At 37.2% G+C, this 27,679-nt stretch overlaps 1 protein-coding gene across 1 annotated transcript in view; it reads left to right on the forward strand.

Annotated features, from left to right (window-relative positions):
* Nucleotides 1-9,567: 9,567 nt before the first annotated feature.
* LOC149182231 (FRIGIDA-like protein 3) overlaps nt 9,568-27,679 on the forward strand; it is a 38,502-nt gene continuing 20,390 nt past the window's right edge. The window contains exon 1 of the mRNA XM_089414495.1: nt 9,568-9,688. Within this exon, the coding sequence (XP_089270621.1) occupies nt 9,568-9,688 (121 nt within the window). The remainder of the gene's footprint in view (nt 9,689-27,679) is intronic.

Raw genomic sequence — 27,679 nt, forward strand, 5'->3', positions numbered from 1 at the left:
ATAGTCGATGTGTTTATGCATATCCATTTATAACTTTATAGTATATGTATGTTCTCATATATACATGAACAATATTTTATATTTATGTGGTGTGTGGATATGCATATATCATGTACACAACTGAATATATGTTAATGTATCTGCATGCACTATATGTAAATAAAATATTTTTGAATGTAATATATATATATATATATATATATGGTGGTTTGGTTTCAGTGGAGGTTAACTATCATCATCATATATAATTAAAATTAATAATATTATTTATATAAAAATAATAATAAGTAATATTTAAAATTTATAGAAAAATAATAATATTGAAATTGAATATATATATATATATATATATATGATAATTAAATTTATCTATACCTATAATTTAAATATATTTTTTGTATATATAAAAAATTAATTAGATAATGGAGAATAAATATGTATATAATAATATTACTACTTAACGAGTAGAGAGTGTGATTTTAATTGACATTTTTTTCTACTTATATATTTAATATTTTATAGATATACTATTGTTGTTTATGTGTGTTTATGATGATGATGATGATGATGATGGTTAACGTCCACTCAGAACAAACATTGGTCTATGGGACCTAAAGAAACAAATTATTTATTTTGATTTATGATTTTATTCCTATGCTCAAAAAGCTTGGAGAGCAGCCTCTCAAGATCCCTATAATTTTGACATTGTAAAAGGTTAGGAAGATCAGTATTGCAACAAACATTGTAAAACTGAGATCTAATGTGGTTGTACATGGGGCACTCTAAGAGGAAGTGGTTTTCATCCTCGATGTTCCTATTCTCACTTATATGGCAGATCCTTTCCATCCATGGCATTTTAGGAACTGCCCAACGACCTGTTTCCCTATGAGTGGAGCTCATGAGAATTCGTTCTAATCCTTGCTATATTAATTTTCTTCTTTGAGCTAGTTAAAATAGAGAGATACTTTTGATCTTCTAGGGTAGGGTTGATGACCTTCTTCTAATAACATAATTTTCTTTTAGCCACTAAATCTTTTTCACGCTACATTTTTTTTTTGAACTTAGAAATAACAATATCTTTAATGTTATTTATGTTTTGCACTGCATCATTCTCATTGATCTCACAATATATCATTTAGATTAAAATGAAGTAAATTGATATTTGCAATAAAAAAAAGTTAAATTAAATTTTCTAGAATAATAAAATATTAAAATTATTATTAAATATTTGAAATAATAATATTTTTGTATGTTTCTTATTTTCTTTACCAAGGTTAATTTGATAACAAAAACATATTTTTAAAACACATTTTTAGGTTTTAGTCTTTCTCATTAGCTTTGCTCCGAAGGTTCAACCAAATTATTTTGGGTAATCAATTTTTTACATTTTTAAGTTTCATTTGAATGACGGAGGTGGTTTATAACGTTGAGAATTACAGTAATTTTCTTTTACTTGTTTTTATTATGAAAATTTAGTAAATGTTGTGCTCAGGTGAAAAGTCTAATTAAGCATTTCATAATAGTCATTTAAGAAAATCTGACAGATCCAAAAGGGGTCGAGCCAAAGAATGCTTAGGATTATTTATATATATATACATATATATAAATAAAATAATTAAAATTAATAATATTATTTATATAAAAATAATAATAAATAATATTTAAAATTTATAGAGAAATAATAAAATTGAGATTATATATATATATATATATATATATATATATATATATATATATATCATTTATTTATACATGTAATTTAAATATATTTTTTTGTATATACAAAAAATTAATTAGATAACTGCAAAATAAATATTGATATGATAATATTGCTACTTAACCAGTTGAGAGTGTTTGATTCTAATTGACATTTTTTTTACTTATATATGTAATATTTTACATACTTAAGAAATAGATATATTGTTGTTGTTTATGTGTGTACGGATATGTCACTTAGGTTAAAAGGGAGTAAATTGATATATGGAATACAAAAAAGTGAAATTAAATTATGGAATATAAAAAGTGAAATTAAATTTTTTGGAATAAGAAAATATTACAGTTATTATTAAATATTTGAAATAATAATATTCTTATTTGTTTTTTATTTTCTTTACCAAAGTTAAATTTATAACAAAAACATAGTTTTAGATTTTAGTTTTTCTCATTAGCTTTGCTCCGAAGATTTAGCTTGGGCTCAGGTAAATGTTGATAAATGTTGAGACGGATTTTGTTGGACAATGAGCCACTGGAAGCTCTAAGTTCGTATAACATCGACCTACCATATGTATTTAAAATCCTAAACAAAAATGACATTATTAATACCCCACAAAATATATGCATACCCTCATAAAACATATTCATGTCTATACAAACATTAATGCCGCATATTTAATAAGGACATCTCGAAAACTTAATCATACAGCATGGACCTTTGCATTAAGTGTTAATTGAAAGGGTAACAATTTGGTGGTACTGTTGTTTTAATTGTTACATAACTATGACTGTTACTTTGATTGACGAGTGGCCATCCCGCCCCAGGCTCCACATATTTCTCAGGCGCCACCTGAATTCATCCTGAGCATTGATTTGGTTACTCTTTGATCACACAGTCGACATTGGTCTAGGCTTCATTTCTCCTCTAACCTTGCCCTTAGTCTCCCATTTGTGTTGTTCCTTCAGAGAGGATTTTTCTCTGCAAATTTTTCCGGCGATGGTGGCTGTGTAACTCTTCCAACACTCATCATCACTAGTAATGCTAGCTTCTGAGAATCCATTTCATTTTCTGACCTCTCAGAGGCATCTCCAGCTCTAGAAACTGATCCATAGGTAAGTCATTGGCACACATGAATTCCTTTCTCCCCTTGCTACTCTATTTTCCAGTTTCTATGGCTGAGTATCTGAATTTACCTTTATTGTGGTTGTTTGCAGGTGGTGGACCATTGGCCAACCTCATTACCTTCCTTACAGACTCGATGTAATAGGGATCCATCACGGTGGGTGAATTCTTGTGCAATTGTAGTTTATTTATTTTTCTGTTGATTTTGGTTGCCAACTATTTATGTTTCGTGCTCTAGCCGCCCTAGCACGTTACCCTGCGACTAAGCATGGAGTTCAATGGACTCCGACCACATGTTCCTCCGTCAAATCTACAGGGACGGCATCACAGGTGCAGTTCTGGGTGTTAGGGTGTACTTTTAATTCCTAAGATTCAGGGATTCTTGTTGCTGCTCCAAGTTCTCCAATTATAGTGTTGTGGCTTAGCATTTTTCGTTGGTTGATATATATATATATATATATATATATATATATATAAGTAAGGAATGCGACAACTTCCAACTGTAATTTTTTTCTTCCATAAAGCTTTTAATAAAATTTCCTCATTTGTTGTTCATTTACTAGGAAGGATCTGCCCTAGTGGGCTCCTAGCACATTTAAGTTATGATTTTTTGTGAACAAATTGTTCCTTCAGTTCTTGAATTCATGTTTATGGTAACGTTATGGCGGTTGAGTTTGGAACTGCGTTATTTTAGTTAACAGCCATACGGCCTTGTTACCTGTATAAATTCTTATTGAGGTCGGCTCAGGGTTTTTTTCCTCCTTCTCATTTACGTAGGTTTCATATAGTTATTTGTGTCTTGATTTGATTCTTCATAGTTCGGCCCCTCTGGAACAAGTATAATATATCGTTTTCCTTATAGTTATAATCGGCCTGTCAATGTATAGAGTTTTGTATTAGGTTTTTCTTTGGGACCTTATGTCCACAATGTTACTATCTTAAATTAACAATGGTTTTCTTCCTTTTTCACTCTTTAGCGACAAGGGTTTTTCCTATAATTTCAGTATGAGGCAGAAGAGGCCCTCACTGATGTTTTGATGACATTTCTGTATAGTTTTCCAGTCTTGGGTCCATTGATACTTTTAGAGTCGTCACAGTTTTTTTTTAAAATGGTTCTACAAAATGTTTATATATATATATATATATATATATATATATATATATATATGTTAATTATTGAGCCTCATTATGTTTGTACTGTTATGGTTGTTGGTGTTATGGTTTTTGATATTTCGCTATGTTCATACTCATTACAGTTATGTTGCACAGTCTTTTAATTCAGTATGCAACCTTGAAAATTTATATAGTTCGATGAGTGATAACCAACAGTTTTTCAATATGTATATATATCAAACTCTCATTTAAACACATTTTTTTTTAATTTATTATGTGATAGTTTGAGGGTTTTGTGCTCATAGACCTTAATTGATTCTTCAGTAATAATTTACTGTTTATCCTATTTAAACCAGGCAAGTTCAAATGATTTCCGAATTTTGCATATACACAACCACATAGGGGACTGGACTGAGTCACTACCAAAGTGGCATCTCGGTCCTAACCCATATCCACAGTTTTGCATGTTGTCAAAAGGTCTTCAAAGTTCCACCTTTTCTTAAATTCTATCATTCGGTTATTTCTCAAAACTATATTGTACATAGTTGTTTTCTGGGTTTACTGTTCCTAAATTCAAGTTCCAACAGTTTTCCCATTCGTTACCTGAGCTGGCTATGGGATTTTTAATAATTTCTCCCATTTCACTACTTGTTCTATTTACCTTCTGCTACAATGTCTATGTTAACACTAAAAATATTACCAATTCCTCACCAGTCTGCAACAACAGAAAATTAACAGAAAACTTAAGTGTTAATCAAACCACTTCCAACATATAAACATTAGAAAACATGAATTTCTGAAATCTATTGATACAGTTTTCTTCTTAACCTTAGTGGGTACTTATCCATGCAAAACTATAGGATAAAGACCAATCAAAATTACTTATATTTTCTCAGAAATTTCCTTGAATTCAACAAAAAGAGACCTTCTCCTTCCAAACGTAAGAAGGGTAATAACACCCTCTTCTACCCCCGAGCTTCCACTCCAGCACATCAGACAACAATTCTTTAATTCTGAAATCATGCCACAGATGCCAGGACTGTAGTCCAGTCTTCCAGTGTCTGATTTCTTTTCGTAATAAGGTAATCCATTGGTTCAAGACTAGCTTTGGACATTCCTACTATTACCTATTTTATTTTCCAGATTGAACCCCCTTTCTTCTACTGAGATCACTTTTTATCTCCAGGAAGAAACCTGTAACTACTTCAACTATCCCTAACTGCCTAGAGTTATTTTGGGTCTCCCTTCTTGAATTCCAAAAATTTCATAATATGATAATTAAAAGAAACAATATTATATTACTTAAATTATTCATTCAGAATGTCATTGGGCTTCCAAAGTCCCATTTACCAACAAAGTAAAAATAATTCTGACTGTTGATCAGAAGATGTTACATCTTCCCCCCTTGAGCAGAATACTGTCCTTGGTGTTTTTGTTCTAGCTTTGGAAACAGAAAAGGATAAGATTGTCTTAGTAGACTTTCATCTTCCCAAGTAGCTTCGTTCAGGCCAAAGTGCTTCCATTTCACTCTAGCTTAGGTGATAAGTTGTTTCCGCAACATTGTTTCTCTCTGATCGAGAATATTCAGGGGTTCTACCAAAAAATCCCATTTTACTAAGAAACCTTTACTATTTATTATTAATATTAATTTATCATCAGAAATTAATATTATATAATTAAAACTAAAATAAACCTAAATTAAAATAAATAAAAATAAAAATTAAAATAAATAAAAATTAATTAAATAATTAAATAATTAAATAATTAAATAAATAATAAATAGATTAAATTAAATATTTTGATATTATTAATTATTAAACAGTCGACTTTCATTTTTTCCTTAAATCAAAACAACTTTCTTCATAACTATTTATATCTCCCTATCAAGCTCTTCTTCTATCAACACTCAATAGTTGTCCTGATGATGGATCCCTGTTGGGATTTGAAACGTTGACAGAAATAATGGTTTTTACTGTGGGTTCTCCGGTTTCTAATAAAGAAAATTAAAAAGATACTTTAAAATATAAATTATAGTACAAAATATAATAAAGAAACAAAATTAATAAATTCCTTTTAGTATTATTATTGAATTCTTTATATTCAAATCAACAAGACTTTTCTTTTATATTCAAATTAACAATAAGTAAGTCTATAACCTATCTCTCTGCTCACTAAAGGCCTCTCACCTAGACTTAGTCAAATTTTGCCTCTGCTTGAACTCATGTTTCCTTGCGTTGTTCCTTGAAGAATTGAGCCCCCAATATTTAGGAAATTCCTTAAATTGATTGAGAAATACCTTCAAATTGATCCTCTAACAACAATAAAAAAGTGTACACTCAAGACTAGTCTACAATTGATGTAACACTACTTTTGAATCTCCACCAAGCCTGGGGAACTCAAATTCCCCTCATGCACTAGCTATTTTGTGTTGATTGATCAGTTAACTGGATGATCACTGAGTTTGACTGAAGTCCCACTGCTTAACTCGCCTTCCACTAATTCCTTCAAAAGCTGGAACTAGTTTAACTGAAAAGCAACATGAGATAACCAACCTTGATTGCTACAAGTTAGAAATCACACATGTATAACTAAACTCTAACTCCTCTAATTCAAATTTACTAAGTAAATCGGGTGGCACAATCAATGTCACACAAGTTAACGTCATCCAAGTTGTGTGATGATGTGGAAATTCATATTTTCTTAATTAATCAAGCCAAAATCAAATTGAGAATTTCTTTTTATTTTCAACATTCCCTCTTAGCAAGAAAGGGATTATCAACCAACCCTATCCCAACAATTGTGGAAATCAAACTTCTCTCTGGAAAAGTCCTTTGTCAAATTGTCAGTATCTTGTTCCTTTCTCAGAATTTACAGCTGTTATAGCTCCAAATCTCACTCTTGAGGTTTGTGATGCTGCACTCATGGCCCAGGGCAACCCCTCCTTCCAGACCTGGTCCAAAATTTAAAAAATAATGTTTTATTCCCTATACGTGACATTGCCCTGAGCTAAACGCGTGTGTACGTGGGTCTGTGTATACCGAACCCACGTATATGTATTAAAACACTTAAAAAAAATAAATCTCCTTAATTGTGGGCAGAGATCATGGGTTTTACCTACTGATTACCTGTTAGTGCCCGTGGCTCAACTGTTCCCAACGTATTCCCAACTAAAAAACTACTTTGGGAGAAGTATAAAAAGGCTTCAATGGGAAGGCCTAATGGAGGAGAGAAGAGAGAGAAAGGTTACTATGCTGAGATTTCCCTGACCAGGTCTAAAGATCTTAGTGCCTCCTGCACTTCCCCCATTTACAGGAAACCCTTGTTTCCTTGTGTGATGACGTCTATCTACTACCTGAGATATCATAGAGTAAGTCATGGAAGGAGTTTGTTAAAGGTTTGAGACTGGATGAATCCGGAGGACAGTTCTACTTGGAGCCTATGAAAGGACGAAATAGGTGAAATTATTCCTTTTTGTACTTTATTTGTCTATAATAAAAGAAACACTTGTCTTTGTTCCCGACATAAATCTTCTTCATGTTTATGATATCGATGTTATGATTCATATGTGAATGGTTGTTTAATTGCATAGCTAACTACCTTTCAATATACTATGGAGATGATTTCTTTTTGATGTTTAGTCCATATATTGTTGTACTTTCTTGAATTGATTGTTGTGCAAGTTGAGGAAGCAAAAGGAACTCGAAGAAGGTTTGGACCCTCGAAGGATCTTTTCAAATGAAGGACCCCTAGGTACGCCCCTTATCGTATAGTTTGCTTATATTAGCATTATGGTTGTATGGAATGTGTGTTTCTCTGTATAGACAACCTCTGATCTACTAGGGTATCAACCCAAGACCCTAGGGTAATTAGTCCCTTGACAGAATTGGCGACTCCACTGGGGACAGCAGTATTATTGTTCCTAGTTTGGGTTTATTCAAGCCAATCAGGGCTCAGCTGTCTGTTTGCTTGTTGTTACTGTGTAGTTTGTTCCTATAGGAATTTGAATTGTAAGTTTGCTCAGTTTCTTCAGGCTGTTTTTTGTTTTTTCTTGAAATATTTTATATACGTTGTTTTTCTTGTTTACAGAAGCGTATATATGCATGTTTCCTTAAGTAAACCCATGTATACATAGGTTTCCTTAGGCTCAATCTCATATACATGCAGCTGTATATCAATATAGTCATATATATCTTGTAATTTTCAAGATTTTTCAAATCTTTTTGTTTCTGACGGTCTGTTTGATAGTCTAGTTCAGTCCTGAACACTTACTTTTCTGTGTCAGTTTTTAGTTTTACAGCAAGTATCTGATTTCAAATTCTCTCTGATTTTGGAAAGTGTTGGTCTTATTGGTTTTATTTCAAGCGTCATCGTTTTTGTTCAGCATACAAGATTTCTTGTTAGGAGTCTTGGCTGCTCTATTTTGTCAGGGCAGAAAGGTTGATCTCAGTCTTTGTGTCAAATCTTGTTTTGGTGACTTTTTTGGTTTGCATGTCAAAACTACATTTTTGTGACCATTTAGATTTCTTTCTTTCGAAAGTTGTTGGTTTACACTTTCTTGAAAGTTGTCTTTTCAATATTTTGGTCTTTATTGCCAAACTCTTGTTGCTGCTTTTTGATTGTCAAGAGCATTTCAAAACACATTTTTTTGAGTTCTCACTTGTTCTGTGTTGCAAACTCACAAAGAGCTTCATTGCCTATTCTTCGATTATAAAGTTTCAGTCTTGTTTAGAGCACTTTTGAAAAGACGTTTTTTCTTTTGCTTTTGAAGAAAACTTTTTGAAAAACTTGGTTTTGCTTCCTTGAACTTTGTTTTGAGTTAGTTCCTTTTAGTGAATGAAAGTGCATTTTTGTTTGTCGTGAAACTTGTTTTTAGTGTTTAGATGAAATGAATGATAACAATTCATACTCTATCTAAACAATTTAAGTGGAAAAATTAAAACTTGATAAACAAGCAACTTTCATTTCTTGATTTAAGAGTAGTTTTGAGTTTTGCATCAGCATGTACTTGTTGCATTAGGATAAATTTTCACATATTTTTAGGACATCCATAGTTTTGTTAACTTTTGTGAGTGTGGAGCATGAGTAAAGGAAAGAAAATAAAAATTTGTTGCTTTCTTTGAAGTTCCTCTGAACCCAGTGGAAATTTCTTTCATCAAAAAACGAAAACAAGTTCATTTGCATGTAGTTTGGTTTTTATTAATTTCTTTTGCGTCAAAACACCACTAGTTTCACTTCTGCTTATACCTTGACTTAAATAATAGCCCATTTAAAAACAAGAGCTAATCAAAATATACTAGAACTTTTTATAATTGTCAAGATAGACACACCAACAAGTTTTAGGATGTTTTAGGGTCTTGGATTAGGCGAGTGGAGATATAACTCTCCAAGGCCATTTAAACTGTCAAACGTAAGAGTCTGAATAGTGAGTGAAAGTCCAATAGTGTTAGGGAGACTAGGAAAGCTTCGTATCTAGGAGTTAAGCACAAGGGTTTTTGAAAACAGGGAAGAGATATACCCCCTCTCCTACTTGTCGGATCTAACCTCAAGACTATTCCACCTGGTTTCTGATACGAGTTGGTAACTTTAGTTACTACTCCTAGGGATTTACACAGGCGGCTATGGAGGGGAATCCCGTGGCACCTGAGGTCGAAGTTGTATCACTCTCAGCAGTACTACTAGATGACACCCTTGCGAAGCTCGGGGGCTTGCACCAGTGTAGGCTGTTGTTAGGAGGTCAACGTAACTTCCTCTATTAGCTTCGCTGATAGGACTGGGCCGTCAATATCCCAAACTATCTTCGGAAGGACCCTTACTTCAATTTCTTGTATTTTGGTGTTCGGTCCTCATCACCCAGAATGGAAATACTCGAAAGTTGTTTGACTAGCTGGTATCTTTTATGGACTTTTTAGTGTGTGCTCTATGCTCCTAGTTGGCCTAGCTTTCAATTTTTTGAGTCTTTAGCTAGATCTTAATAAGAAATTAAAAGTGGTTGACCAATCACCTAGACGGTCTCGAAGACTTCGTGGTCTTTCACCACCAAGTTTAGAGCCTTCTCCTAGAAGGCACAGAGGTAATAGTGTCGGTGGGTTTAATCCCGTGGAAGTTGACGCATCGAGGATTGATCCTCCTCTCAGGGGCATTAGTGTTCAGAATAGGTCTGGTACTTCCGTAGAACGAGGAACACTCTAGTTCTTTCTTGAATTCTCTTTTAGACAGAAGAAAATATAGAGGTAGAAGAATTCCCAGAGTCATTAGTAGCTCAAAATTCTCCCCTACCTTCTAGTTATCCAGAAGTATTATGATAGGTTGGGACTTCGATGCATAGATTATCAAGTCCAGTTGACACTATGCACTTACCATCGATGACCACTACTGGAAGCATGGCTTCTACTACAAGTGCTACAACAATGCAGACTCCTACATTAGTACAAGGGGGAGGAACTATTTCCATCCCCTCTACATCTTTATTTGGGTCTTTTGCTAGCACATCTTTTGGTGGGTCTACCTCCATTTCTTCTACGAGTGGAAATTCCCAAGCCAATGCTTTTAGTACTGTATTTTTCCATTTTGCACCCATTCACAGGGTATTCCGTCAGTTCCATTTAGTGCCTGCACATCTATGATGGGTGGATCGGCTTCATTCCAGGGTTTTCCTTTCGAAAGTGGTCATATACCACATTCCAACCCGACAATAGGATCTATACCTTTTTCTTCTATAGGACAAAGCAGCAATCCTTTCCAAGGTTGTACTAACCATATCGTTAGTGGCATGGGAACCAGGAATCCGTTTTTCGGCCAACAAGGGAATGGGCCATACACCACAGTTAGTTCGTTTCAAAGTATTCTTCCCTTAGCTTCTGCTTGGAATCATTATGAGGGGTTATCGAATCCGTATAATCCTTTAGGATTAAGCTTCATTGGTTGTGGAGGTTTTGCGGCCAGAGTTGGTCAAGCTTCGAGTTTTTCTAGATCACAAGGCTTACCGTTTGGTTCAGCCGGTTCTGCTGGATACTTCGGGCAGCCTAGTGCCTTCCAAAATCCAAGCCAATCTTTTCAGAACTTCGGGAGCTCCGCCCAGCCAGGGTGGAACCCCAAAGGTGTTCCTAGGCTTCCTTTTCTGGAAACTTTGAACTTGTGAAATCTCACGAAATTAACAAATGATTCAATAAAATACAACCCGGCCTGGCCTCCGTTCCCAACCAAACTCCCTTAGGACATTCCAAAATTCGAAGGGAAGGGAGGTGAAGACCCAGTCGACCATGTAACCACATTCCATTTGTGGTGCTCACCAAACTCCCTTATTGATGACTCGATTAGGTTGAGACCTTTTCAATGCACCTTGACTGGTAATGTGGCCAAGTGGTATATAGATTTGCCAGAGAGCAGCTTTACATATTTCGTCGACTTAGCTAATATTTTCTTAAATCATTTCCATTTTCCTGTCTGCTATGATCCCGGAACTGAACTCCTTGCCACTTTTCGTCAGGACAGGAAACTCACATTTTTGACCATATTCACGAATGGAGACAGAGAAAGAGGCTCATTAAAGCCAAAATCCCTCCGGAATACTATCTCGAATGGTGTTTGAAATCTTTACAACCTGAAATCTCTAAGGATGTCTCCATGTCCGGAGTCTATTATGAGGAGCAAGCTATTTTTAGGGCCCAACAATTAGAATTGATTTACTCTCAGTTTGGGATCCTACAAAAAATCTTGCTAGATGCTCCTAGGTCTAAGCTTGATATAGCCAAGTCGAAGCTAGGCCCCCATGCAGATGGTATCGTTGGATCGGTAGACACAAATATGTTGAACTTGTTGAGCCAATTACAACAGTTGTCTTTGTAAACTGCTCCTAATAACCAAGTCACATCATCTAACCTTTCGTCTTCCCAACCCTCTTCAGTCAATGTCGTCTAATCGACCAACCCCAAAGGAAATCAAAATTTGAATGGGAAGAAGAAAGGACGAGGTAAGAAAAATAGTCAAGATGGGAAGATTGATGCAAATAAACTCGGAAATAATGCTGGAAGTGGTAGAAATGAGTCTAAAAATAAAGTCAAGTTTCCATGCAAGTTATGCGATGGAGACCATTTAGCTCATCACTGCCCCAAGATTGAAGATGCTCAACACTTGTTAGGGCAACAAGGGAGTTCTAGTTCTCAAGCTGTGTTAACCAACCCTTTTCCCCAAGGGCAACAACTTCTTGTGGCACGAGTTCAAACCCCGGTACCTCCGCAGGGGGCAACCAGGAAGGGGAAAAGTTATCAAATGTTTTCATGATGGGTTCCAATGTCCATGTGGCCACTCGGTCATGTGATTACGGTGAAGCTGAAACTTCCGAGGACAAAACTGCTCCTAGAAATATCGACCTTCATATTGAGTGACCCCCGGCCGAGACTATACCATGAATATCGAAAGGTTCTGCTAAATGTATGACTATTAATCCTAATGCTAGGGCTGCCCAAAATTACTCCATTGTTGGGGATCTGGCTTAGAGTCCATGTGCCATGTCCACTTTAGAGGTTCTCCAATTTTGTCGAGCTCAACGAAGTGCTTTACTTTCGGCAATTGGGGCAGTTGATCCAACTAATTCTTTAGTGCTCACTTTCGACATGTTAAATGTCAAAACGTGACTCCCTCATCATATGGCTTTTCAAATAAAGTCCACATACCAGGAAATTAACATTTTTCGTACCGTTATTGATGAAGGAGCTTCCACATGCGTCATGTCGATGTCATGCTGGAAGGCTATTGGATCGCCTTTGGTTATTCCTTCACCTACCGTCTTGACTGCATTTGATGGACATTCTCACAAGCCACATGGGATTATCCCGGCCTTTCCCATATGTGTTGGGGAGAAGTTCGTTAATATTGAAGTAGAGGTCATTGATGCTAACCTATAATAGAATCTCCTCTTAGGAAGGAACTAGGTATATGAAATGGACATCGTTGTTTCAACTATATTTCGTGTCATTTGCTTTCTTCATGAAGGGAAAATCATTAAGGTTGATCAATTAGATTATTGTCCAGTCGATCCTCAGGCAATCTCTGACTCTACTGTTCCTTTAGTGGATAACCCTTGTCCGCCCACATAGAATCTAGGAGTTGGGATGTATTCCTCATTGATGGGTACCTTTGATTTTCCCTCTCCTATCGCTAGAATCAATGTCATTTCATCATCTAAGGAGTCTCCTCGAAAATAATTCTTCTGAACTCATTATTTTTCGGACCCTTTGACCTTGCCTTCACCTACAACCACATTAACTGAAGGAAAAGTTAATGGAATGGCATTCCCTATGTCTGCAGCTGAGCTTAGATACCAATCTATCGTTAAATCTACAGACGATCACTCTACTCCTTTTTCTAAGGAAGAGCTAGATGGTGATGTGGCCCCAGCCTGGACCCTTGATTCTACCTCCGCCTTGGACTGCTTAGATACGGTTTTACCTTCTGAAGAAGCAATCCTCGAAGTAATGATGGGTGTCGATCAACCTTGGGAATACTTACACCATCATTCATATTTTCTTCCTCCATTGCAGGAAGTAGAGTCTAGGTTCTCCGAGCTCTTTACTAGTGATGTTTGTACGGTATCAAATCCTTTGGCTCCAGCACACTTTCATGCCGAAGGTAACATGTCAGTAATTTCAAAAATGATACCTATAAACATCTCTACGAACCCTAACGTGATCAAGAATCTCTTCATTGGAATCAAATGTTCCACTGAAGAAATTCAAGTTTAGACTGACCTTTTCATGGAATTTCGAGATGTATTCGCTTGGTCTTATGAAGAAATGCCTGGCATTGATCCATCTATAGTTCAACATGAGATCAAGACGTATGAAAATGCCAAACAGGTTGGTTAAAGGCTTCTGCCAGCTAATCCTAGGAAAGCGGCAGCCATTAAAGCTGAAGTAGAAAAGCCGCTCAAGGTGGGTTTCATATATCTTGTTCCTCTTACTGATTGGGTTTCTAATCCAGTCCCTGTGGATAAAAATCAAGGAACAAACTGAGTATGCATTGACTTTAGAGACCTAAATAAGGCCTGTCCAAAAGATAATTACCCCACACCATTCATTGATCATATTATTGACGAGTGTGTGGGTAATGAGATTTTTTCCTTCATGGATGGTTTTTCCGGTTATAATCAGATCTCTATCCATCCAGAAGATCAACATAAGATAGCTTTTATATGTCCCTTGGGTACCTTTGCATATAGAAAGATGCATTTTGGTCTTAAAAATGTTGGAGCTACATTCCAGCGGGCCATGTCATATGATTTCTACGACATTAAACATATCATCGAAGCATACTTGGATGATCTCACTGCTAATTCTCAAAAGAGAACTGATCACACTAGTCATCTTCGATCGGTTTTTAAGCGATGTCGTTTTTATAGAATCCGGTTGAATCCCAACAAGTGAATTTTCGCAGTTACGTCTGGTCGGTTATTAGGGTTCGTCATGTCAAATGAAGGGATTCAGGTTGATCCCTTCAAGGTCGAGGCAATAATTCAGTTGCATCCCCCATCCTCAATTCGACAACTTCGAAGTCTTCAAGGGAAGGCTAATTTCCTAAGACGGTTTATAGCGAATTATGCCAAGATCACTAAGGGGTTTATGCGTTTGGTACACAAAGGAGTTCCATTCGCGTGGGATGACTTTGCGCAGTGGTCGTTCGATGCTTTGAAAAAGGCATTAGTCTCTACCCTGCTTTTGAGTCCACCAGATTATGGTAGGGACTTCCTTTTATATCTCGCTACAGCAGAATCAACCATTGGTATGGTTCTCATTCAGGAGGATGATGCTCTCATGGAGCATGTTATTTATTATTTGAGCTGAGGCTTAATATGTCCTGAACTTTGTTGTTCTTTCATTGAGATGTTGGCTTTGGCAGTTTTACATGTTGTCTAGTGGCTTCGTCATTATATCTTGCTATGCAAAACTTTTGTCTTAGCGGCAGTCAATCCATTTCAATTTGCCCTCAGTAGGCGAGTGATTGGGGGAAAATATAATCGATGGAGAGTCATTTTACAAGAATTTGATCTCGAGTTCTTGTTCGTCAAGTCTAAGAAATCCATGGTTTTCACCGAGCTAATTTCAGAGCTTCCTTGTGGAGAGGATACTATTTATGAGGAAAGTTTTCTTGAAGAACATTTATTCCTCATCTCTTCGCTTGATCCTTGGTATGGAGATATCATTGTCTATCTCTAGACTTCGAAGTTTCCCTTTACTTTCTCTAAGAATGAACGCAGGAAATAAAGTCACTTAGCCAAAAACTATGTTATCATAGGTGATACATTATATCATCAAGGGGTTGATTCAATCCTTCGGCGTTGTTTAACCTTAGAGGAAGCAGAGTCAGTGCTCAATGACTGCCACAGTGGAGCTTGTGGTGTTCATCTATCAGGGCTTGCTACAGCCTACCGTATCTTCCGTGCTGGCTATTTTTGGCCTTCACTCTTCAAAGACTTTGTTGAAGCGGTCAAAAGCTATCACCCTTGTCAAATCTATACTTGGAAGATGCGCACACATCCAGCTCCTCTTTTTCCTGTTGTCACTGCCGGTCCTTTTACTAAGTGGGGTATCGATTTTACAGCTTGTAATCCACCTTCAGTGGCGAATCACAAGTACATTATCGTGGCTATAGACTACTTTACGAAGTGGTCTGAGGCCATGAAAACTTATAAAAACGATAGTGAAATGGCAGCATTTTTCCTTTTTAATCAGATTATCTCAAGGTTCGGTATCCCGAGAGAGATTGTCACTGACCATGGCAGTCATTTCCAGAATCAACTAATGTTTGAATTGGCTCTTAAATTGGGTTTCCGGTAGGAACATTCATCTCCTTATTATCCTCAGGCCAATGGACAGGTCGAGGCAATCAACAAAACTCTTAAGACGATCCTGCAATGGACAATCGACAAAAATCGGTCCAGTTGGCATCTTATGTTGTATTTGGCTCTTTAGGCATACCGAACCTCCATGAAGACTGCTACTAGTTTTACACCTTTTCAGTTAGTTTATGGGATGGAATCTATCTTTCCTATCGAATGTGAAATCCCATCTCTTCAGTTAGTTGTTGAGCTCCTTCTAGAGACTTCGTGTCTCGAAGAGTGCCTCCTTCATTTGGAACATCTCGATGAGCAGCTTCGAGATGCTGCCACGATGAATGAGGCTCATAAGAAAAGGGATAAGACGTAGTATGATAAAGTTGTCCGTTCTTGAGTCTTTACTGAAGGTGACCTTGTCTTGGTCTACGACCAACATAAGGACACCTTGGGGGTAGGAAAGTTTAAGCCTATGTGGTACGGTCCTTTCATAATTAAATGAGTTTTAGAAAAAGGGTCATATGAGTTAATCGATTTTGAGGGAAACAAGTTGGCGGAGCCCCGAAACGGGCTATACCTCAAGAAGTACTTTGCTTAAGTAGCAGATAGGCAATGGCTTATTTGTACATTATGTATATTTGTACATATCTCATCGAGAGTTTTTTATATCAACACTTTTTTGTTTGTTGTGGAAGGTGTTGATGGATGACTTGGTCTATTTTGGATTCGTCGATGGTGGTAGTCGGCACACTTGAAATCTTGCTTCCGCGGCTTGGGTACTCTACTATCTAACTGGTCAGTTGATGGTATCAAGGGGAGTATGCATTGGTCCCGCTTCAAATAATATGGTTGAGTATACTGTCGTTATTAATTTACTATCTGAGGAAATTTCTTATGGAATCGACTCGTTGGTAGTTTATCTTCATTCACAATCGATAGTGTCATAATTGAGTAACATTTATCGGGTAAGGGATCCATGTTTATATCGCCAGTATTTAAGGGTGAGGTTGTTGCAAAGATAATTTACTTATATTAATTATTTGCACATTCAAAGCTCTCATAATTGGTTAGCTGATTCTATCGCTAATCAAGTATTAGACTGGCACATCAATCATTCATCACAATAAAATCAAGCATAAAAAAGTCGAACTATATATATATATATATATATATATATATATATATATATATATATATATATATATATATATATATATATATATCATAAATCATCTCGAGTGTACATAAGTATGTCCAAAAATAATATACAAAATTGGGACTCAAATGCCCATAATCATGTCTAGTACATCTAATGCTCTGGCTCAGGATGAGCGGCTAAGTAGGTAACTATCACATTGGCCACACGCCTAAAAGTGCGGACCCAGTCTCATGGCATGCCAACCACATGACGCTGCATATCCTCAGGAAGATCCTCTACCACCGCCATCGGTACTCCGTGAGTGAGTCTCACCAAGTGCCACTGGACTGTGTGAAGCAGTCGCTCTGTGTCTGCAGCTACCTCTTCGGCCCCTCGGCCGCGACGTCTATGCCCTGGAAGCTCATCTGGTTTTACCGGTCCAATATCTGGAACATGATCATCATATTAGTCATTTGAATCCTATCAAAACATTTTTCAAAATTCATTATTATATTTGAAAAATCACAAAAAATCATAAAATCAAAAAACACTTACGAATGTCGCCCCATGCTACGATTAGTAGTAATACTAGATCAAGATCTTCTCGGAAATCAAACCCAACATAAGGGTAGTCATCTATGGCGATGATCTACTGATCCCACCAGGAAAAGAAGTCATTGTCAAATGCAGTCCGTGGGACGTCCTCACCTCCTAGACGTTTCATTAGGTCAGCCGACCTGCCCATGCATGGATCTCATGGGGTGCTGATTGAAACTGGCACTCTAGGACAGAGTGTTGGGACCCTCTCAAAAAAGAAAGAACATAAAATAGTCCCATATCCGAAGTTTTTGGTGTGCCCTCTCTTGATGGAAGTGAGCTGGCTTTTTAGGTTGGCCAGATATAGAGGAGCACACCAGTCAAATACAGTGGTCAAACAATCTACCACCAAGCTCATGGCTGGTCGTGATGCCTGGTGTAGAGAAGCTGATCTGTTCACTCTGGCTATACTGAACAAGATTATCCTCAGCGATAGACTCTCCACATGTTTGATATTTCAACCTTCTTTGGATGTCCAGGGCAATATATATGTATGTAGTCCTTGATCGAGAGACTGCCTTGTGTCCTGCCCCTAGAATGTACTACCTCTCCCCTTCGAGAAGGCTTGTGATGAAATAAATTTCATCCATTTCTATCCTGAGTGGCATCTGGTCAATCATAAATGAATCATCATTGATACTCCAATAATCAATGAGCATCTCAAGCAGACGTGTGTTTGCTTTCATATTTGGCAATTTGAAGAATTTTAGCAAACCACATCCCCGTAAGGCACCCAAAGCATTAGGATCATTCATGACCTCATCATCCACTGAGGTATGCTCTCTTTCTCGCCAAGTGATTGGTATCCTAAAGAAAAAATGATTTTGAACCGTTAGTTTCTTTGTATGAAATGTTCACGGCATATATGTGGGTCCATTTGCACACAGTCACATGTAGGGCCTGCGTGTATGCAGGTTTCATATACCCAACCCACGTATATGCCGTGGTGAAGTTTTTGATAAAGAATTCAACGGTAAAACATAAATTAAAAATTCTAAAACTAGTCACATTTTATTGTAAGACAAGTATAAGAGTTACCTGGGGATTTTGGAAGAATCTAAACGGTTGAATTTGGCGTATGGAAAGGTTGCTTCTTTTGCTCCTCTCCTCCTCTCTCATGCTCAAATGGTGAAAATGGTGAGTTTAAAAACTCTTTTATAGGCTTTGAAAATGCAAAAATGTTTCAAAACTTAATTTTGTTTGGTCTCATGTAACTTTTAATTTGGGAGCTTGGAATGTCAAGAATGGTTTGATTTTCAGGACATTTTGGACGTTTTTTCGACGGTTTCTAGATGGTTCTATGACTGCTGACCCGTCATGGAAGGTATCATTTTCTCACTGGCATATAGGTTAGGGAATCCATTTTTCTGTTGCATTATGCATACTAGCCTCCATTTGTCAATACATTTTCCATAGGGTCGATCCCATCGTGTTATGGTTCGTAAACCATTTTCACTCACCGATTCTTTAAATCATGACATGATGGTAGAAGCCATCCTTGACATGGTCACCGTAGTTAGCACTTCACTAACATTTATTGCCCATGCTGCTCCGATTTGACTAGGCTTGGGAGTCCTCTATAGTCCTTCCATGACTTATGTGATGAAGACGCATTCCTGTTTGCTTCTTCACTTTCGTTCTGGCCTTATACCCTAGAGGCTCCTTTTTGTTGAGTTGTACTACTATATTGCATTTTGACCATTTGCACCTTTTGGCCTTTGGCCGGCTTCACTTGGACTCATGTTTAAGCCAACTTTTTACCATGATGACTGCAAAATCAAACTTGCATACCTTTAACTTCTGCAACTTGACACACCTTGACCCGTGGAAGGAACACACCTTTGAGTGTCATTGACCAGTTTTTGCCTCCCTGCATTGAGCATAGGATTGTTCCAATCCCAGGAACTAGATCATTTGCTTCACTGACACTCGTTCTTTCCACTATACTATAGCATTCTTTTATTCTTTTTCCAGCTTAACAGAAAAGGACAAAAAAATTATATATTCCAAAAAAGAGTGGGAACAAGACAATGTTTCCATTTAATATTGGTAGATAGAGTCAGTTGTGTCGCCCTTGAATTAAGCATTCAAAACAAAGTCTCCTCCATTTGGGCGGGATTTAGTTTGACTTAGGTACGCCTTAACCTTGTTATTGAGTCAGTTCTCCCCCGATTGGTTATCTCTTCCAATCATATGGAGGGTTCATTCGTGCCTCCTACATGACGAACTTATACAGAGTCATCATATGCTACCGCATAGTCACATTGAGCCATGCTTTTGTTCAAGGGAAGTTAGCCTGAGTCGGCCTCTCTGCGATGTCTCTTGACTCATTTTTCAGTCAGACATCCCTGGTTTTCAGTATCATGTCTGTCATCACATCAGCTATATTGGTCCTTTACTCGTGCCGGTTTGAGAAGGTCCTCATTGACTTCTTGCTGGCGGGTCTTGTCCTTATCGACGATGACATCTTACTCCGCGGATAGGCCTAGAGCTACACCCTGACCCTATTTTCATTATTGATAGGTCACATTGTGCTCAGCATCGATCAATATCATGGGTCTTTGAATGAGTGGTTTTGCCTTGTGTTCGACATCAGCTTACATTATCACACATTGGGGTTCATGCAATACCTTGGTTTCCATTTGACCCTATTGGTGGTTACCTCGCCTCTGTGTCAGCTTTCATTATTGGTTGCTTAAGAGGGTTTCTGTTGTGCACTAGTCACATCTTGTGTATGCCGGAAACGTACTTCGGTCGGGTTACTACATCTTTTTCATCTAATTCCTTCCACATTATTGGCCTATGAGTTACACTCGATTAGATTGATGAAGGATGCCTTAATTGATTCCTTCTAGCGGATCTTTCCCCATCGACTATGGCTCATTGCTCTGGGGCAAGGATCTAGAGTACATTTGGTAGTACCTTGGGGTTTGCATTCATTAGTGGCAGATCCTTCGCTATCGACAGTGAGAAACCATCATTGTCTCATGATCAATAGATTCTTACAGATATTCGACTCCAGCTCATCTATTCACACTTGTTAGATTGTACTGGGTACCTTGATTCTAATTATCATTATCGGTGAGTAGTCTTACATTTGTTAATGATATACATTAATGACCGGTAATCAAATGATTTCTCACATGGTCGACTTCAGATCATTTATTCCCATGGTGTAGAAATGTACCATGGCGGTCGGTGAAGACCTCAGGTTGCATCAACATTCATTCATGGTGACATTCTATATGTTGGCACCTGAGTTTGCAGTGTAGTACCATCCTATTCCATCATGTTCAATTGGTACCTTTTGTGATTAGTCTTTGATATCAGTGATCCAGTTCATTTTTCAGCATCATTTGACATTCTTATATGTGATATTTAGACATGTACTTGTTCGTTCATGATTAGATGATCCATTATGTATTTACTATTTCTTTATACTTGTATACTTAGTGGATCCGCTTGTACTTGATATGCGGACATGGCTTACTTTCTCTAAGCATGGGTATGCCCGCCTCAAATAATGTTTCTTTCTGATCTCCTTTTGTGGCTTGGCGAGTTGAACTCTGGTGAAGTCCTTCTCAGTTTTTGACAGATTTCCTTTCCAAGAACTTGCTTAATACATTTCGGCCATCATGTACCCCTTCTAACCTCATATATTAGGGGGCATCTGTTATAGCTCCAAATCTCACTCTTGAGGTTTGTGATGTTGCACTCATGGCCCAGGGCAACCCCTCCTTCCAGACCTGGTCTAAAATTTAAAAAACAGTGTTTTATTCCCTATACACTACATTTCCCTGAGCTAAACACGTGTGTACGTGGGTCTGTGTATACCTAACTCGCGTATTTGTCTTAAAACACTTAAAAAATTAAATCTCCTTAATTTTGGGCAGAGATCGTGGGTTTTACCTGCTGATTACCTATTAGTTCCTGTGGCCCAATTGTTCCCAACGAATTCCCAACTAAAAAACTACTTTGGGAGAAGTATAAAAAGGCTTCAATGCCTAATGGAGGAGAGAAGAGAGAGAAAGGTTACTATGCTGAGATTTCCCTGACCAGGTCTAAAGATCCTAGTGCTTCCTACACTTCCCCCATTTACAAGAAACCCTTGTTTCCTTGTGTGATGATGTCTATCTACTACTTGAGATATCATGGAGTAAGTCATGGAAGGAGTTTTTTAAAGGCTTGAGACTGGACGAATTTGGAGGACGGTTTCGCTTGGAGCCTGCAAAATGAAGAATCAGGTGAAATTATTCCTTTATGTACTTTATTTGTCTGTAATAAACACTTGTCTTTGTTTCTGACATAAATCTTCTTCATGTTTATGATATCCATGTTATTATTCATATGTGAATGGTTGTTTAATTGCATAACTAATTACCTTTCAATATACTATGAAGATGATTTCTTTATGATGTTTAGTCCATATACTGCTGCACTTTCTTGAATTGATTGTTTTTCAAGTTGAAGGAGCAAAAGGAACTACAAGAGGGTTTGGACCCTGGAAGGATCTTCTCAAACGAAGGAACCCCAGGTACGCCCATTATCATATAGTTTGCTTATATTAGCATTATGGCTGTATGGAATGTGTGTTTCTCTGTATAGACAACCTCCGATATGCTAGGGTATCAACCCAAGACCCTAGGGGAATTTGTCCCTTGAAAATAGCCACAACAATATTTTCCTCTATACATAGTCCCCTAAATGGTGGTACCAGATATCTATATGCTTAGATCGATCGTGAAAAATAAGGTTCTTAGAGTGCTTGATGCAACTCTGATTATCACAATAGATCATAGTGGATCCATCATCTTTGTTGGAATTTACAACCACAACATTATTTTCCTCTGTACATAGTCACTTAAACGGTGGTACGAGATATCTATATGCTTGGATCGATTGTGAAAAATAAGGTTCTTAGAGTACTTGATGCAACTCTCATTATCACAATAGATCACAGTTGGATCCATCATCTAACCATATAATCCCACAATTATCTTTCTCATCTAGATTGTCTCACATTTTGTTTGACTTGCAACCATGTATTCTTCTTCTTTTAAGATGGGCACCAGAGATCTTTGCTTCTTTCTGTACCAGGAAACAACTATAGACCCAACAATGAAAATTCTACCTAATGTATTATTTCGTTTTGATGGACTCCTAGCCCAATTTGCATCTGTGAGGCCACACAACTTCACTCCCTTTGTCCATCTGTACCAAAGTCCAAACTAGGTAGTGCCTCTCGAGTACCGTAAAACCTGCTTAGCTTCCCTCCAAAATAATTTGTTTTGCCTAAATTTAGCTTAGCTCACTTGGTTGACTGCATAGCACATATATGGTCACATGTTTACAAGGTACATGAGTGAACCCACTAGCTATCAATAAATCGTAACATCCACTTCATCACTTGAAGTGGCATCCTCCTTCCTCTAATTGGTCACTAGAGATGTCTCCATGGTTTTGCAACTCTCCATGCGAAACCTTTGTAGTATCTCATTTGCATACTTGCCTTGAGAGACAAAAAATTCCCCATTGCCTTGCCATAGTTCCTGTTGGGTCCCTATAATACTAGTGATTACCCCATTACTATTGTAGTTATACCCCTTATTTATATTGTTGTGCCCCTATTACCCACATATTGTTATTTCTGTGCCCCATAGAATCCCTCTATTATTATTTTTGTGGCTTTATATTATTATTGTTAGGTCGGCTGGATTATATTGTGACTCCTTAGACTCCTATATATAGAAAGGAGGTTTTCTCATTTGTATCATCCAAGAATTGTTCATTTATGTAATGCAAAGGAGGTTTCCCCCTTGAAGAGGCTGAATTCTAAGGCGTTGATCTTTCTTTTCTATCTTTTCTTGAGCTGGTTTCATAACATTTGGTATCAGAGCTTTGGATTCTAGGGTTTCGCTGCTCCAAACAGGCCATCGTGGAATTTTCGCTATAACGTTTTTTATGTGACGTTTCAGAAGTCGCAAAAAAAACCCATTTGAGAAGAAATCGCGCTGAACCCTGGGTCTAAATTTCAGAGTTTTTCGCATGATATTTTTGGAGATATGATCTGAGGAAGTTGGTCTTTTTGCAGACTCCTGAATTACACTCAAAACAGGTGACCTGGGGAAAAACGTCATAAATTTCTTTCTGAGCATCGGATTGAAATTCCGTAAGAAGTTACAGAAAGAGCACGGATTGTAGTTTTATTTTATATATTTTTCAGAGTCAAAAGTTGAAACAGTGACACGTGGAACATCGTAAAAGTTCACTCTACTGAACTAGTCTATAATCAAGTCACTGTGGGAGATTTCGCATAACGCTTCCTTGGAGAATCCAATTTGGGTCAGACGTGTGGCATGGGAAAGAGGATACAGAGGGCTACTACAGGTCACAAATTCAAAACTAGATAATCAGAAAGTACAGAGATACATCAGAGGCAATATCGAGCTTCTACAAAGTGAAAAAAGGTGTGTGGATTTTCTTTAATTTTTGCTTAAGCTTGGTTTGAAAATTTATTTTTAAGGAATTCAAAGGGCATATTAGAGAATTATTATCGGTAACTGATGCCCTGGGGAAAGAAAATGAAAACACCTAGTAAGGACCCTGAAAGCTCTAGCATGACCCATGAAGAAGAAGAAGAAATGCTATATGATATATCAAAATTACAAGAACAAGTGCAACGAGTGTCACTTGCACAAAAAGCAACAGAATCTAAAATGGATGGTTTAAGGAAAGATGTAAAAGCTAAGATGGATGGTTTAAAGAAAGGTGTATAAGCTAATATGGATGGCATGGAATCTAAGGTGAATGGCATGGACGCCAAAATTGATGGCATGGATGATAAGATGGATAAGTTGCTACAAGAAATAGTCACTAAGGGTGAAAGAGTACAAAAGGAAACTCATGATGAGAACAAAAGAAATGTTAATCATGATTCCATAGACTCTAATGTTGGATCGAAGACTTACCATGTTCCAAAAATCGATATGAGGAAGTTTGATGGCAAGGATCCCGCCACATGGATATTACAGATGGAGCAATTCTTCGATCTCAATAATGTGCAAAACACACAAAAGGTACGTATGGCAACTTTATATTTGGAACCAAATCAGTTTGTATGGTATCAATGGCTTTGTTCTCGTAAACAATTTATCACTTGGGCAATTTTTACGGAAGAATTGATAGCACATTATGAGGATACAAAAAGCAACACTTTTTTTAGCCAATTGATAAGTCTCAAACAAAAGGGTTCAATAATGGAGCACATTGAGGAGTTCCAAAAATTGAACATAAGGGTAAAAGATATTCCAGAGGAGCATAGGATTGATGTGTTCATAGGGTCTTTAAAGGATAATATCCAACATGATGTGCGCCTTTGGGAACCTGATTCATTAGAGAAGGCATTCAGGTTAGCAAGAAAAATGGAAAGCAAAATTATGGCAACTAGGAAGCATACCATTCACAACTATAAAGACGGAAGTGTTGTTGCCCATAGTCTTCCACAACCTACAAGGTTGACACCACAACAATTGGAAGAAAAAAGAGCAAAAGGGCTTTGTTACAATTGTGATAGCAAATACACAAAAGGTCATAAGTGTGCTGAGAAGAAATTATTCTACATAGATTGTGAAGAGGAAGAAGAAAAGGAGCAAGAAAGGTCAAAAGAAGAGGATATATTCCAGGAACAAAGCCTAGATGAAGAAAAAATAAATCCGACCATATCTTGTAATGCATTGGCGGGAATTACCACTCCTCAAACCATCAAGATAGAAGGACAAATCAAGAAGAAAAAGGTAATAGTGTTGATTGATTCAGGAAGCACCCACAATTTTATTCATTGTAGGGTAGCAAAAGAATTGAATTGCTTCCTATATCCAGCACCAGAGTGTCAAGTGATGATTGCAAATGGAGGAACAATAAATTGTTCTGGAAAGTGCCATAATATCAAGCTATCCATGGGAGAATATGTATTGACTAGCCCAATGCTTTCCATTCCAATGGGAGGTGCTGATGTTGTACTAGGAGTCCAATGGCTACAATCCTTGGGTACAATAGCTTTTAATTTTCAAGAACTTTTCATGAAATTTTCTGTGGAAGGAAAGGAAGTTGAATTAAGGGGTATTGCAGGGAAACCAGGAAAGATAATCAGCTCTAATGGCATGACAAAGCTTCTAAAAAAGGAGCAAAGAGGTGTAATTGCACAATTATGTTCGCTAGATGTTTCCACATTGGAATCATCTATTTCTCCAGATCTCCAAAAAGTCCTGGACAATCATTCCAAGGTATTTGAGACTCCCAAAGGTCTCCCACCTATGCGTGATCATGATCATGCTATTCATCTGATTCCAGGAAGTGTTCCTCCAAACATCAGGCCGTACAGATATCCATATGTCCAAAAAAGTGAAATTGAACGTATGGTTGCAGAAATGCTAGAGGCTGGTATAATTCAACCGAGTCAAAGTTCTTTCTCAGCTCCAGTAGTATTGGTGCACAAGAAGGATGGATCATGGCGCATGTGTCCAGATTATAGGGAGCTCAACAAGCTCACTATTAAAGATAAGTTCCCCATTCCTGTCATTGATGAATTACTGGATGAATTGCATGGATCAATTTACTTCACCAAGTTGGATCTTCGTTCGGGATATCATCAAATCAGAATGAAGATTGAAGACATTCCGAAAACGACATTTAGAACTCATGAGGGTCATTATGAATTTTTGGTCATGCCTTTTGGCCTTACCAATGCACCTTCAACATTTCAAGGTTTGATGAATTCAATTTTCAAACCATTCCTTAGAAAATTTGTGTTAGTATTTTTTGATGATATACTAATCTACAACAAGTCTTGGAAGGATCATGTTGAACATGTTGACAAGGTGCTACAACTATTGGAGGAGAAACAATTATATGCAAAAAGATCCAAATGTTTCTTTGGAGTCCAGGAGGTGGAATATTTGGGTCATATTGTATCTCATGAAGGAGTTAAGGTAGACCCTAGCAAAATTAAAGCCATTAAGGAATGGAAAATCCCCACATCCATAAAGCATCTGCGAGGATTTCTTGGGTTGACAGGGTATTATCGCAAGTTTGTTAAGAATTATGGGAGAATAGCAGCACCTCTAACAACATTATTGAAGAAAGATTCATTTTCATGGACTCCGGAAGCAACAAAGGCCTTTGAACATCTTAAAGAGGCAATGTGCCAAGCACCGGTCTTAGCTACACCGGACTTCACAAAAACCTTTATTGTGGAATGTGATGCTTCAGGAAATGGAATTGGTGCTGTTCTAATGCAAGATGAAAGACCCATTGCTTTTGAAAGTCGTCCAATCAAGGGAAAGTTTTTAAGCAAAGCTATTTATGAGAAGGAAATGTTGGCAATACTCCATGCACTTAAGAAATGGCGACCCTACCTAATGGGAAGACACTTCAAGGTAAAAACGGATCATGATAGCCTTAAATACTTTTTAGAACAAAGATTATCCTCTGAAGAGCAACAAAAGTGGGTCACAAAGATGTTGGGTTATGACTTTGAAATCATCTACAAAAAAGGGAAGCAAAATGTGGTGGCAGATGCACTCTCAAGAAAGGATGAGGATGTGGAAGCATTGTTGTGTGCCATTTCTATTATCCAACCAGATTGGATAAATGAAGCAAAGGAGGAATGGAAGAATGACGAAGAAGTGTGGGCACTTATTCGAAAGCTACAACAAGATTCCAGTACTTCTGATACATTTAGCTGGCAAAATGATTCGTTATGGTACAAAGATCGCTTATACCTCTGTAAGAATTCCCAGCTAAAACAAAAGATTCTTATGGAATTGCACACTTCTCCCTTAGGAGGGCACTCAGGATTTTTAAAAACTTACCACAGGGTTAAGAAGGAATTTTTTTGGGATGGCCTTAAATCAGATATTCAAAATTTTGTGGCGGAATGTTTGGTTTGCCAACAAAATAAAGTTGAAACAATTAAGACACCGGGTCTATTACAACCTTTATCCATTCCAAGCCAACGTTGGGAGGAGGTTTCAATGGATTTTATCACAGGTTTACCCAAGTCTGAGGGAAAGAGTGTCATCATGGTGGTAGTTGACAGACTTACCAAGTATGCACACTTTTGTGCATTATCACATCCATTTAAAGCCAGTACAGTTTCTACTGCATTTAT

This window comes from Pinus tabuliformis, chromosome 3_2, assembly GCF_031772625.1.
Source record: "Pinus tabuliformis cultivar Carrire ecotype Pingquan chromosome 3_2, CPIR1, whole genome shotgun sequence".
Classification (NCBI taxonomy): Eukaryota; Viridiplantae; Streptophyta; class Pinopsida; order Pinales; family Pinaceae; genus Pinus; species Pinus tabuliformis.